At 40.3% G+C, this 15,614-nt stretch overlaps 1 protein-coding gene across 1 annotated transcript in view; it reads left to right on the top strand.

The window, feature by feature from the left end:
• The window catches only part of PACRG (parkin coregulated), a 718,380-nt gene that overhangs the window by 395,870 nt on the left and 306,896 nt on the right, over positions 1–15,614 (top strand). Inside the window, exon 3 of the mRNA XM_077486658.1 lies at positions 13,022–13,193. Within this exon, the coding sequence (XP_077342784.1) occupies positions 13,022–13,193 (172 nt within the window). The remainder of the gene's footprint in view (positions 1–13,021; positions 13,194–15,614) is intronic.

The raw sequence follows: 15,614 nt of genomic DNA, 5'->3' as shown, positions 1-15,614 counted from the left end.
AGAGGAAGATGGAGGACCGCTTCATCGGCTTCGTTGTCAGGTAAGTTATTCATAATGAGCTAGTATGCTATGCATACTAGCTCATTATGCCTTTGCCTTACAGGGTGTGTTTTTTTTTATTGCCTTTACTTCCTATTTAACTTTGGATAGTAAAACATTTTTTTTTCTGCCAGGAAATAACTTATACAGCCCAGACAGTAATAAAAACCTCATGGTGGTTCAAACACATGACTTTATCTAAGTCTAAAAGCCTTTAGACATATTTTAATAATAATATTTCACATTAAAATATATGGGTTTTATAAAATAGCACGTTTTACAGTGTTATATGTATAAAATGATTACAGAGGATCTCTGAAAGTTGTTCCGCAGTTACTAGGGGGGCAGATGTTCAGATTTTGCCTGTAGGGCCCCTGTGGCTTTGAGTTACATGTCTATCTCTTAGTGCAGTAAATGTATACCTCTAGGACATCTTTTATCACACTCTTAGGACCACAGAACAGTAACATTCAATATTTCTCTGAACTTAACAGTATGACCATTGTTATACTTTAACGTGCTTCCCTTTTTTTTGCATGAAAGCACACAGAAAAGCACATTACTGTTTAACTCAACTTTTACTCAACTGTTTAACTCAACTTAAGTATGTTCTCACTGCTAGAAGTATCTAAACTCTATGAGTACCAGAACTTAAGCCAGAGAAGTCTCTAGGACTAAGACCCCTTTCGCACTGTGATGCCCATAGAGTCGGCGGTAAAACGCGGCCATTTTTAGCAGTGTTTTACCGTCAGATTTGCAGTGCATTTCGGGATGCTTTTAACCCCCCGCTAGGAGCCAAGAAAGGGTTAAAACCACCCCCAATGCTTCGCAACAGTGGCATTTTGCCAGCGGTATAGCTGCCCTGCCCCATTGATTTCAATGGGGAGCAGCGGTAGAGGAACAGTAAAAACACTGCTCCTTCACCGCTCCAAAGAAGCTGCTGGCAGGACATTGCTCCAGTGTGAAAGCCCGATGGCTTTCACACTGGAGACATCCATCGGGCTTTCACACTGGAGACAATGGAGCAGTTGTTTGAGGGTGGATTGCAGGTGCTATTTTTGACACTATAGCACCTGCAAAGTGCCCTCGGTGTTAAAGGGGTCTAAGGATGAGCCGAAGACACCCCCCCCCCCCGGTTCGGTTCGCACCAGAACATCTGAACAGGCAAAAAATTCAGAACACACAAACACCGTTTATGTGTTCAAGTACCGTTCAAGTCTATGCGACAGAAACATGAAAAATCAAAAGTGCTCATTTTAAAGGCTTATATTCAAGTTATTATCATAAAAAGTGTTTGGGGATCCTGGCTCAATTGGACATGTAGCAATGCATGAAAAGTTTTAAAAACGGCTGTTTTTTTGGGAGCAGTGATTTAAATAATACTTAAAGTAAAACAATAAAAATGAAATATTCCTTTAAATATCGTACCTGGGGAGTGTCTATAGTATGCCTGTAAAGTGGCTCAGTTTTCCCGTGTTTAGAACAGTACCGGTGCAAAATGACATCTCTAAAGGAAAAAAGTAATTTAGAACTGATCACGGCTGTAATGAATTGTTGGGTCTTGGCAATATAGATAAAACTCATTGAAAAAAATGGCATGCCCCCCCCCCAAATCCATACCAGGCCCTTCAGGTCTGGTATGGAAATTAAGGGGAACCCTGCGCCACATTTAAGAAAAAATGGCGTAGGGGTCCCCCCAAAATCCATACCAGACCCGATTTTAAGGGGAACCCTGCACCAAAATAAAAAGACTGGAGTACGGGGTCCCTCCAAAATTCAGTCCTTTATCTGAGCACGCAACCTGGCAGGCCACAGGAAAAGAGGAGAGGACAAGGGAGCGCCCCCTCCTGAACTGTAACGGGCCACATGCCCTCAACATGGAGAGGGTGCTTTGGTGTCTAAAATGGCGGTCGTTGCAATACTTTCTGTCACACTGTATTTATGCAGTGGTCTTGCGAGCTCACTTTTTTGTTTTAACTGGTTCCCGACTAGGGATGAGCCGAACACCCCCCGGTTTCGGTTCGCACCAGAACTTTCGAACGGACCCCAAATTCGTACGAACGTTAGAACCCCATTGAAGTCTATGGGACTCGAACGTTCGAGATTAAAAGTGTTAATTTTAACGGCTAATATGCAAGATACTGTCCTAAAAAGGGTTTGGGGACCTGGCTCCTGCCCCAGGGGACATGGGTCACTGCAAAAAAAACTTTTAAAAACGGCCGTTTTGGCGGGAGCACTGATTTTAATGACGATTAAAATGAAAAAAAAGTGAAATATTCCTTTAAATATGGTGCCTGGGGGGTGTCTGTAGTATGCCTGTGAAGTGCCACATGTTTCCAGTGTTTAGAACAGTCCCTGCACAAAATGACATTTAACGGAAATAACGTCATTTAAAGCTGTTTGCGGTTTTAATGTTATATCTGGTTCCTGCAATATGGTTGAAAATCATTGAGAAAAATGGCATGGGTAGCCCTCCCTGCCCATTACCAGCCCCTTTGGGTCTTGTACACATATTAAGGGGAACCCCGTACCCATATTAAAAAAAGGAAATACGTGTGGCCCCCAGGGCCCTATATACTCAGAACAGCAGTATACAGGCGGTGCAAACAAGACAGGGACTGTGTAGGTTTGTTGTGTTAAGTTGAATCGGTTTGTAATTTTCAACTGGTACATTTTTTAAGTGTAGCTCCAGTCAAAAAAACTATTTTTAAGCTTTTTGGAAAACATAGGGAAGGGTTATCACCCCTGTATAATTTGTTTTGCTGTCCGTCTTTTTCAGAGCACGCAGACAGCACGCACAATCTCCTAACACTGACTGAGAGCTCTATTTAAAACGAGCAAGATATTTAGCTAGATAGGTGGATATAGCGGTGTATACTGCGTTCAGAGCACGCAGACAGCATGCACAATCTCCTAACACTGACTGAGAGCTCTATTTAAAACGAGCAAGATATTTAGCTAGATAGGTGGATATAGCGGTGTATACTGCGTTCAGAGCACGCAGACAGCATGCACAATCTCCTAACACTGACTGAGAGCTCTATTTAAAACGAGCAAGATATTTAGCTAGATAGGTGGATATAGCGGTGTATACTGCGTTCAGAGCACGCAGACAGCATGCACAATCTCCTAACACTGACTGAGAGCGCTATTCAAAACGAGCAAGATATTTAGCTAGATAGGTGGATATAGCGGTGTATACTGCGTTCAGAGCACGCAGACAGCATGCACAATCTCCTAACACTGACTGACAGCTCTATTATAAAAGATAGATATATCGCTAGATATATAGGTGAATATAGCGGTGTATACTGCGGTCAGGGCACGCAGACAACAACCACTACAGAAGAGCAAGAACGAAAAATCGCAGCCATCGCAGTGCATTTTGGGCCGTGAGCGCCACACGAATTTGGTGCGAACGGCCCTTAACGTTCGGAATTCGCCGAACGGGCGAACAGCCGATGTTCGAGTCGAACGTATGTTCGACTCGAACACGAAGCTCATCCCTATTCCCGACCAGCGCATGCCGATGTACATCGGCAGAATGGCACGGGCAGGCATATTGGCGTACAGGTACATCCAATCTCTAATGCTGCCCTGCCATCGTGAGCGCACTGCCGGCGGCACGCTCGCATGCTGGTCGGGACCCCCGTGAGTCCGGTCGCGGGTCCCGCGGACTCGATCGCAGCGGGCATACTCGCGATCATCTCACGGGGCGGCTGAACGGAGAGATGTCATTGTAAACAGCATCTCACCGTTCTGCCTAGCAACTAGTGACGCTGATCTCTGCGCCATGTGATTGGAGCAGAGATCAGTGTTCACTAAAGGAAAGGCTAGCCCCCAACAGTCAGTAACACACCCCTAGGAACACTTAACCCCTACACTGCCACCCACTGGTTAACCCCTTAACTGCCAGTGCCATTTACACAGGAATCATTGCATTTATATAGCAGTGATTGCTCTATAAATGACAATGGTCCCAAAAATGTGTCAACAATGTACGATGTGTCCGCCATAATGTTGCAGTCACAATAGAAATCGCTGATCTCCGCTATTACTAGTAAAAAATAAAAATATTAATAAAAATGCCATAAAACAAATTATTTACCAAAAATATGTAGAAGAATACGTATCAGCCTAAACTGAGGGAAAAAAAATGTTTTTTTATATATTTTTGGGGGATATTTATTATAACAAAAAGTAAAAAATAATGCTTTTTTCAAAATTGTCGCTCTATTTTTGTTTATAGCGCAAAAAATAAAAAATGCAGGGGTGATCAAATACCACAAAAAGAAAGCTCTATTTGTGGGAAAAAAAAAGACATCAATTTGGTTTGGAAACCACGTCGCATGACCGCGCAATTGTCAGTTAAAGCGACGCAGTGCCGAATTGCAAAAAGTGGTCTGGTCTTTGACCAGCAAAATGGTCCGGGGCTGAAGTGGTTAAAAATACCCATTTTTTAATTAAGAAAAAGACAACAGTAAAGTTAGCCCAATTTTTTTTATATTGTGAAAACATGTCACTCTTCAAAAATGTGTCCGCTCGTGAAATTGCGACAAACATTTACCGTTAAAAATCTCCATAGGCGATGTTTAAAACATTGTACATGTTGTATATTTTGAGTTACAGAGGAGGTCTAGAATTATTGCTCTTGCTCTACCAATTGCGGCAATACCACATATGTGTGGTTTGAACAATGTTTTCATATGCGGGCACTACTCATGTATGCGTTCACTTCTGCACCCGAGCTCGGCGGGACGGGCCCGTTTAAAAAAAATGTTTTTCTTATTTATTTTGACTTTTATTTTTTATTTTTACACTGTTCTTTAAAAAAAAAATTGTGTCACTTTTATTCCTATTACAATGAATGAAAACATCCCTTGTAATAGTAAAAAAGCATGACAGGACCTCTTAAATATGACCTCAGGGGTAAAAAAGACCTCAGATCTCATATTTACATTAAAATGCAATAAAAAAAATAAAAACCAAAAATTAAAAATTTTTATAAAAAAAAATAAAAAATTGTCCCTTTAAGAGCTATGGGCGGAAGTGATGTTTTGACGCCGCTTCTGCCCTGCAATGATATGGAGATGGGTGGGGGCCATCTTCCCCTCATCTCCATGCCTAGCAGGAAGAAGGATCCGATTGCCTCCGTCACTACCAACAGCTCCACTGAGCGGCAGAGGGCACCAGAGCACAGCGGGAGAGGGGCCCTTCTCCCGCCACCGATAAAAATTATCTTGCGGCGAATCTGCCACAGAGACCACTTTTCTCCACTGAAAACAGACCGCCCGCTAAAGAAGAGGATACCGGGGTTATGGCAGCTAGCTGCTGCTGTCATAACGATATTCCTCTTCAACTTAGCAACGTAAACCTACGGCGGGTGGTCCATAAGTGGTTAAAGTAGAACTATAGGCAAAACTTTTTTTTTTCAGTTTGGACAGAGTAAGGTTATAACTCCTGTCAGTTTTTTTTGCTATCTTTGTCCCATTGGGGAGACTTACCCTCACTTCCTGCCCCATAGCCAAAACAGAAAGGGAGAGGAAATCCCTGCAAATTAAGGGAATTTCTTGGGAGACCCCACGTCAATAGAAACTAGTGTCCCCATTGGAAGATTTCCCCCTCTATTACTTTTCACTTTCAATGAAAATGGTCAACAGAACAATTAGAGAGGTTGAATCTCCGGGAACACAGACAGCAATAAAAACCTAAAAAGTGTTCTAATCGATCTCCACGCTATCCAAAACAAAAAAAAATACTTTTAATTATAATTTAACAGACCTCCCATCATCAGTGTCACAGAAGCCTTGCCACACCAAAGAGATAGCACTGTGCTCTTAACAGCCAACTGTGCTTGCCCTCCATTACATAGGTATCTGTGAAACTTGCTATACAGGAGCTTCTACCTTTGCCTCAAAACCCAATGTGTAGCCCCAAAATCTTATTATTGAGTCTGTGTCTTCCACCCTATGGCTTCCAAAACCCTATTTTTCAGACACCACCAGCTAATGCACATGTAGGGAAATTAATTGGAGAGTTTCTACCTCCTATTGTAGCAGACTGACTGGCTGAGTTGATGGGGGAATCAAACAATTTTCTTTCCTTCAACCCATGTTTGAAGAAAAAGAAAATTGCATAATTTATGACCTGCCTAAGCTGTTAGTCTCAGACCACACTTGTTCATTCTATGAAATGCAACCTGTGATAGAACACTTTTCAGAGTGCAACTAGACAGCTAGGCCGCTAGGCCACGGATGTGGTAGGGCCCGATAACTTGACTTCAGGTGGAACCGTCTGCCAAGTCAACATGCCACATTACATTTGCTTCAGCCACTATGGTATGTGAACAGCCCCTTCTGACTGTATGGTAGGCTTCAAGTGGTGCTCAGGGGTGGCAAAACTATGGCTCAACCTCCTGTGTGAAAGAGGCCTTTTCCAACTGAAACCGATTTGGGAAGCTTGGAGAATGAGTCACTTCACAATACCTGCAGCTAGAGAGGTCAAAGATGGCTTGTTTTAAAGCTTGGGAGTCATGTTTTAGTAATATATTTATACTCCACTCCTATTTCGGTGACTGTTAACTTGTTTTAAAGCTCTTTTACTGTGTGTCGATATATAATATCTAATTAGTTTAATGCTCACAGTCTGGGTTCAGGTGCACTTTAAGGTCAATATTAAAGATAAAAGTATATTTTCTAACACTAAAAGCTGATTTATTTTCCACATGTTTATTTGAATTTAACATTTAAACCTTAAAGAATTACAAACCAAAAACTGTGATTTTATTTGTAACGTGTGGGCTTGAGCACCATAAGGATGATTTTAATGCTTGCAAAGACTTACATTTTACCAGCAAACATTCCGAATGCAGCAATTTTCCTCAAATACATTTCAGAAAAACAGTTTGGCACAGCACAGCACAAATGATAATTTTTTCTTCTTTCAGATTGTAAAACAGATTCTGCAGTCTTTCTCGTAAACTATTAACATATGGCTAATTAAACAAACATTATTCATTATTCCTGTTTGTGATGTCCTACAAATTGTATGCTATTGGCAAAAATGTACAGGGAACAAAATATCATAGGGAAAAGGAGAAAATAGTGTTTTATAGTCACCACTGTAAGGTAGCTGTATGAAATAACAGTTTATGAATGTATTTAGCAAGCTTAATTATTGTATAAAACCAGTAAAATAACTGAAACAAAGTGTTGCCGAGCAATGCAGAGTAATTTAGCATATAGCTTGGCTTCGTGAAGAGCAGATATATTTCAAATGGAATCTTCACTCAGATTATAAAAGCAGCCTTCCCACTTGATAATAAGACACTTTACTAATCATTGTAATTAATTTTCTTGTTCATTTTGTTGGAAAAAAAAAACATTAAATGTGTCAGTATCTCTGTAATGTGGAAGCCTGTGAATGGCCAAAACAGATGTGGATTTTCTTAGCTCTCTTTGGCTGTTTCATTTTAGTAGCTGGTAATACCCTTGGTAAACAAATAAAATAAAGGCTGATCACAGAATGCATTAATCTGCTTAATTAATCAGTTCATTAATTGAATGACTTGTGCTCATTTTAGGGCCATACCAATAGCAATAATCAGCTTGTGTGATTTTAAGTTTGGCGATAGATTCAAAAATGACATTTGTTGCCAACAAAATGTGTTAACCTAAACAAAATGGATCCCTTTCAGACCGGACCATTTTGCTGGCTTAAAACCAGAACACGTTTTTGCGATTCGGCACTGCGTCGCTTAAACTGATAATTGTGCGGTCGTGCGACGTTGCTCCCAAACAAGAGTGCCGTCCTTTTTCTTCCCACAAATAGAGCTTTCTTTTGGTGGTATTTGATCACCCCTGTGGTTTTTATTTTTTGCGCTATAAACAAAAAAAGAGCGACAATTTAAAAAAAAAATTTTTTTACTTTTTGCTATAATAAATATCCCCCAAAAATATATATTAAAAAAATGTTTTCCTCAGTTTAGGCTGATACGTATTCTTCTACATATTTTTGGTAAAAAAAAATCGCAATAAGCAATTATTGATTGGTTTGTGCAAAATTTATAGCATATTTTTTACTAGTAATGGCGGTGATCAGCGATTTTTATTGTGACTGCGAAATTATGGCAGACACATCAAACATTTTTGACACATTTTTGGGACCATTGTCGTTTATACAGCAATCAGTACCTATTTAAATGCACTGATTCCTGTGTAAATGACACTGGCAGTGAAAGGGTTAACCAGGGGGTGGCAGTGTAGGGGTTTAAGTGTGTCCTAGGGGTGTGTTACTAACTGTGGGGGGCTGGGCTGTGTGTTAGTGAACACTGATCTCTGCTCCAATCACAGGGAGCAGAGATCAGTGTCACTTGTTGCTAGGCAGAACGGGGAGATGCTGTTTACTTCCGCATCTCCCTGTTCAGCCTCCCCGCGGCTGACTCCGGTCGACTCACGGGGGTCCCAGCGTGCATGCGATGGCACAACGGCAATTTAAAATGGACGTACCTGTACACCAATTTGCCGGCCCGTGCCATTCTGCCGACGTACATCGTTGTGCGCCAGTCGGGAAGTGGTTAAAGCATGTTATACAGCACAGTGCTTGTGCTGTGTAATTTGGCCCCCTATATCACCTGAAATACCTGGCTGATCCTGCCTGGCTATGCCTTTCCTTCTGTAAACTGATGACGGTATATCATGGCTGCTGAGCCCTGACATCTTTGTTAATTTACTTGCCTCCGTAAGCCGCTGCTCTCTGCAGCTCTCCTCTGTCTCCTTCTGTCCTCCTCCCCCTCCCCTCCCCGCTGATACATAACTATCTGATCTTTATACAGTGCCTTCTATTAGATAACAACCTATGCCCCAGTGCCTGTGCTTTATTAAAAAAAATTCTACCTGTTTTCACAGCGCCACCCGGCGGTCTTGTGACTCCCGGCTCTCTCCTTCTCTCATCCAGGCCTCCCCGACTGATGTCAGCTTGAGTTCTCAGCTCCACTCGCGGGAGCTGTCAGATGGGGAGAGGAGGGAGCCGGGAGTCTCATGAGCGCTGGGAGGCACTGTAGGAACAGGTAGAAATGTGTTTTTTTTTATAAAGCACAGGCACTAGGACTAGGTTGTTCTCCACCGGGAATTGTGTGATGACAGGCTGTTGGCGGAAAATCTGGCTGTTTGTATGCTGCATCAGACAATTGTTGGATGGCAGGCTTTAAAATTTTCTATGTTCAAATCATTAGTAAGACCTCATCTGGAATATGCCGTTCAGTTTTGGGCACCAGTTCTCAAAAAGGATATCGGGGAACTGGAGAAAGTGCAGAGAAGGGCAACCAAACTGATAAGAGGCATGGAGCAACTCAGCTATGAGGAAAGATTAGAGGAACTGAATTTATTCACTCTTGATAAGAGGAGATTAAGGGGGGATTTGATCAACATGTACAAATATATAAAGGGTCCATATAGGGAACTTGGTGTCGAGTTATTCACTTTAAAGTCAACAAAGAGGACAAGGGGGCACTCTTTACGTCTAGAGGAGAAGAGATTTCATCTCCAAATACGGAAAGGTTTCTTCACAGTAAGAGCTGTGAAAATGTGGAATAGACTCCCTGCAGAGGTGGTTATGGCCAGCTCAGTGGATTGCTTTAAGAAAGGCCTGGATTATTTCCTAAGTGTACGTAATATAACTGGGTACTAAAATTTATAGGTAAAGTTGATCCGGGGAAAATCCGATTGCCTCTCGGGGGATCAGGAAGGAATTTTTTCCCCTGCTTTAGCAAATTGGATCATGCTCTGCTGGGGTTTTTTGCCTTCCTCTGGATCAACTGTGGGTATAGAATTGGGTATATGGGCTGGTATATGTATGTGTGTATATATATATATATATGTATGTATATGTATGTATGTATAGTATATTTTATTTTATTTTATTTTATTTTTTTTGGTTGAACTGGATGGACTTGTGTCTTTTTTCAACCTGACTAACTATGTAACTATGTAACTATGTAACTATGTAACTATGTCTGTTGTTGGATTTTCCGAGTGTGTGTACACAAGTCTGCTGGACAAGAGTCCAAAGAACAAACATGCATGCTTGGAAGCAAGGATGAGCCAGAAGCGGTCAATCTTGTAAACTAGCGTTCGTAATGGAGAATTGACAATCGTGACGTGGCAAATTATGAAATTTCAAAATGCAGCACACATTCTCTTCTTCATTAAAGGGATTATAATTAACTTGCTTTGTTGATGATACTGATGGAGTTCTGCCAAACGTATTTTAAAAGTCTTTTATTTTCTAGTGATATCAAAAATAATATTATTCTGCCTGTTTTTTTTTTTTTTTTTTGGGCAAGTTACCACAACACCATTATCCCGTAGTTTTTAAGATCAAAGATACAACTATGTTTGTGTCCCTTGTGAATTTTACATTGTATTTTTTTTAAATGTAACTGCCTACTCCCAAACAGTCATTTGAAGTGTTATTATTATTATTTAAGGTACTTATATAGCACTGTCAATTTACGCAGCGCTTTACATATACATTGTACATTTACATCAGTCCCTACCCTCAAGGAGCTTACAATCTAATGTCCCTAACTCAAATTCATATACTAGGGCCAATTTTAGACAGAAGCTAATCAACCTATCAGCATGTCTTTGGAGTGTGGGAGGAAACCCACGCAGGCACAGGGAGAACATGCAAACTCCAGGCAGGTAGTATCGGGTCGGGATTAGTTGGGATTTGAACCAGCAACCCTTTTTTACTGCTAGGCAAAAGTGTTACCCACTACACCACTGTGCCACCCAGTAGTAAAACACATGACCAAGTATTATTCTCCACAATTTTTTTATTGTCCATTAAAAAAGAAAACAAATAAAATAAAACTTAACCAAAAAGTGCATCTTATGCATCCAAAAATATACCAAATCAAATCATTATTCAACCAAAAAATGAAAAGCCTCATGCATGTGTCCTGCTTCTTAAAAAGGGGGTCAACAATGCCAAGAATTGGTGAAAGCAGGAGTTTGTCATCCGTAGATAATTCCGAAAACTATCCATATTATTCTCCTGAAGCTCCCGCAGCAAAAGCATGTGACATAATTGGTCACGATTAATAAAGCAACCAATATTTGGTCCAATAAATCCTCCTCCTCTTGTTTTCTGGACTGGACTTGGGCCAAAGCAATAACTTCAAGGCCAATAATAAATAACACATTATCTCCTCCAATTCCGCAACATGTCTGGTTAATGAACGGCTGTTCAGAAATGAACTGAAAAGCACACAATTAAAAATGCGTGAAATGAAAAGCACGAATCAACACTCACCAAACTTCTACTAACAAAAAATCATCAGAAGGAGCCCAAAGGGTGACCCTAAAGAGCTGAAAAAACACGTAGTACGTCACTATGTTCGTGTTTGTTGGCTGACAATTCCTTTCCGATTGTATGCAAGACAAGTTTGGGGCAAACGCTCTTTGGACAAAAGTTTTGTCTGTGGAAAATCTGATCGTGTGTATGAGGCTTAAGACCTTTCATTAACACATTCTTCTTGAACAAAACAATTTACAGACTTTGCACAGCATGTGTAAAAATATCAGTATTACATATTTATATACCACCCTTTTTAGGGGGTTAAAACTTATATTTTAAAAAAAAAACTATTAGTAGTTTTTTTTTAATCCCATCTCTTTCACTTAATTGATCAGTGACAGCTGTGTTAATTTATACATAGGTGGAAGTTCTCCATCAGATCCAACTTATTTGTCATCTTCCCATTGGTAGTTACAGACACTTCCTTTGTTGGGATTGATAGAGGGATATATAAATGTTTGGTGGTTATATTTTAGGAGTACACACTGATCAAAATCCAGCCCGTTCAGCAGGAGCTGGCTGTACTTCGATCTGTGTGTAGCCCTCTCTCTTCAACAGAAGCCAAGTTACATCATCTTCTGTCAAACTGACCTGCTGGAAGAGCTGCATTAATCAGTGGCTTACAGCCTATCTGCTGCAGCGCTGATCAGTTTTTTCATACAGTGGAGAATCCCTTCTTTCAGAATACAATGCCCCAGTGGAAGTGAGGGGGAATTCCTGCATCCACCTTGCTTGTGTGGATGCAAGATTCTGTTTGTTTGTTTTTTCATTCAGTCAGTTGGAGCTTGAAGCTTGATTGCTTTGAACTGCTTTGCGTTTGCAATAGAATGAAAGACCTGTGTTTTTTCATATATAAAAACAACAAATTGCTGTTGCAACTGCTCAAACAGGGTTGTGATTTGTCCAAACCCCCATCGCTGTCACTTATTCTGTATTAAAATGTTGAGGAAAATAAATAAAGCATGTGAAATAAAAAACAAAGATATAATATTTTTACAGTTACAGTACATGCAAATAATATCAATCAGAATAAATGGACATAATAATAAGAACATAATGGACATAATAAGAATCTACCTGGGTTGGAATTGTTGTTCATTTGATAATAGCCCAGTAGTAGTAAACCAATGTGTGTAGCATATCGTTTTAATAACTAAATGTCATTTTATGGTTTTCAGGAGGACCTGGGCAAATGGAAATTCCATTATCATCCCTTAACATTAATTTCTTAAAAGACAGGTCCGGATGTAGCAAAATACATTATTGTATTGAAAAAAGCAAGCAATTTACTCAAAAGTAAAAAAAAAAGATCTCTATGCATTTGTCTGTTCTTCTGGTTTGAATTTTCTGAAAGATTTCGACAGACTGCCTCAGTAGTTAGACTAGCATCCCAATGGAGCTAAACCCCTCAGGCAAACTAAAACTCGTATTCAGTCAATTAGAGTAATTTTGAATATCTGTTTCCCACAATGTGTCTTTAATAGTTTATATCTGCAATAATGTTGCAGCTGTAAGTATGGCTTAAGCTGTGGCATCTCTTTCATAATACCATTGTTTTTTTGCCTCATGTGCTACTGATGAATGTTTATTACATCGTCATTTATCCTTTATTTCTGTTTAGGTGGAGATTGAAAAATTGGATTATCACCACTACTTGCCTCTCTTCTTTGATGGACTTTGTGAAATGGCACATCCTTATGAATTTTTTGCACGTCAGGGAGTCCATGACATGCTGGAGCACGGAGGACCAAAGATTCTGCCTGTCATTCCTCAGCTAATTATACCCATAAAAAGTAAGTACGTGGGCAAACCAGACTTTGAGTCTTGAGTCATTTTCTAATCCTGTACTGTACCTGCAGTATGATACATTATAATTCAAAACCCTCAAACTTTATTTTGAATAGTAATATTTCTATCACTCACATGATCACATCATTAAAGTAGATGTCTGTTCTTTCTATAAAGCTATTCCCCTATATTTAGTCAGAGCATGTTCATAAAATTGATTCCTTTTTAAGAGGTAGTAAATATAATGAAATAAATGAAGAAATGAGTAAGAGAAGAAATTTGTTTTTGCAGTCATAGACCAAAAGTGTTTTGCTTTTGCAAAATTTGCCTTTGTTAGGATGCCAAGGGTATTATGTAGAGCAGATGCGACCAGAACTTCAAACTCAAAACTAAGGGGAAATAAATGAGATTTATTAGTGAAACAGCACAGGTGACCAGTAATATAAAACACAGTAATTGATGCAAACAGTCATAAAAACCAATATAGAAACAACCATTGAACTTCAAGAAAAGTGAATCTAAACAGTGGAAGTGAAACCAACTATCACACAAGAGCATCCCTACCTAAACTGCCTAAGCTAATGGAAACAAAGCAGAATGGTGGCACATCCAGAGGTCCATAAAATCAAACGAACATGGCAAACATCAGTCCAATAAAGGTGCTCAGTAGACGCGTTCGCTTGATTTTATGGACTTTCAATAAATTATTTTCATTTTACTTCTGGATGTGCCACCATTTTCTTTGTTTCCATTGGATTTCCCTGCTGCAGACCAGGCAGGCACCTGGATCTCTTCAGCAGCTCATCAGATCCCCACAGGTGGCTATAAGTGGTGTGTTCCCAGCTCTTTCTCTTACCTAACTAAGCTATTTACAAACAGCAGAATAAATAGGGCAGAGTGAGATCAGGCTGAGGAGGAAGGAATAGCAGGTCAAGAATAGACCAGAATGGGGAGAAGGTACTCAGGAGCAGGTACCAGCAAGTGAGATCAGGGTTACAGATTTACAGGAACAGAGCACATAGACACACAGGCAAAACACTGAGGTACTGTGGAATGCTGGAGGACGAACTAAATACTTTTCCAGTAGCCAGTGTCAGGTAGGGATTAATTGCTGGGATCTGTTGCTACTGGGAAACACCCGGTGGGGGACACCAGGACAACACTTCTTAGATCCGGGAACCACAGTGCCACCAGAAGGGGATCCAGTTTCTGACAGCCTTTTTCATTTTTGTCTTAGTTAATATCTGATTGTATCCTATTGAAGTTGTGTCCTCATTTAGTTTAGGAAGGATAAGTTGAGCATGACTAGCACCAAAACGTTTGCAACCATCGGTTAAAAAAAAAAAAAAATTGGCATTTCATTTAAGCTTCTTTACCTTGTTTTTCAGAGAAATTGTAATAATAATAATATATTTATTTTGAAATATATAATAATACATTAATTCTGACATTTTAAGTGGTTGCAGCCAGTGGATAAACTGTGTTTGCAGTGATGCTGCTGGTATCAATTGAAGAAACAGAGAGTATACATGAATATTTTAGAGAGTGTAGAAATACAACAGTCACTTTATTAGTTTTAGACATTAGACATTAGCCCAAACCAAAGCAAAATTGAAAGTTATATAATGCACTGTGCACGGCTCAAAATTTCAAGTCCTGAGCTACTAGCCAGGCCCCAAGGGTTACTCGCCACCAGTTGCCCCACCCAACCCCTACCATGCTCCGCCCCTAATTCCGCCCTCATAAATTATCTCACAAAATGACACTTAAATGTTTTATGCAAAATTAAGTTCTAAAAACAAATATTAACAACAACTTTATTAACCTCACCTGTACCCAACAATGCATCCTCACATGTGGTCATCCGTGCAGCATCACCTGTGCTTATCAGTGCAGCCCCACCTGTGGTCATCAGTGCAGCCTCACCTGTGCCCATTAATGCAGCCTCCTTGCCTATGGCCATCAATGTAACCTCACCTGTGACCAATAATGCAGCCTACCTGTAACCATCAATGCCACTTCACCTGTGCCCAACAATGCAGCCTACCTGTGTCCTTCAATACTGCTTCTATGCAGGGGAAGAGAAGAGAGGAAGAAAATATGCATATTACGGGAAAAAATAGTGTCACTTTAACCCAATGGTGACCAGCCCAGTATGTTATCTATCTGCCCTGCTTAGCGGTATATTGCTATGTTCCCTTTCTACACTGTGACAAATAGGTGAATACCATTTTTCCGCAGGATGCCACATTTGTCTCTGTGTATTAGTCACCAAGGTTGCTGTAAAAACAACCTTGGCAGTTTTAAAAGGAGATTCCATGTCATAGGTCATGAAGGCCAATATGTCATCACATGTAAGCTTAACAACACTTTGCCTAAAAACTGAGGCACTGATGCCGCATACACATAATCAGACTATCTGGCGG

This window comes from Lithobates pipiens, unplaced genomic scaffold, assembly GCF_037356315.1.
Source record: "Lithobates pipiens isolate NorthernLeopardFrog02 unplaced genomic scaffold, aLitPip1_a1.2 Scaffold_18, whole genome shotgun sequence".
Taxonomy (NCBI): Eukaryota; Metazoa; Chordata; class Amphibia; order Anura; family Ranidae; genus Lithobates; species Lithobates pipiens.
The sequence above is the reverse complement of the archived record's forward strand: the minus strand, read 5'-3'. Positions and strand labels throughout refer to the sequence as shown.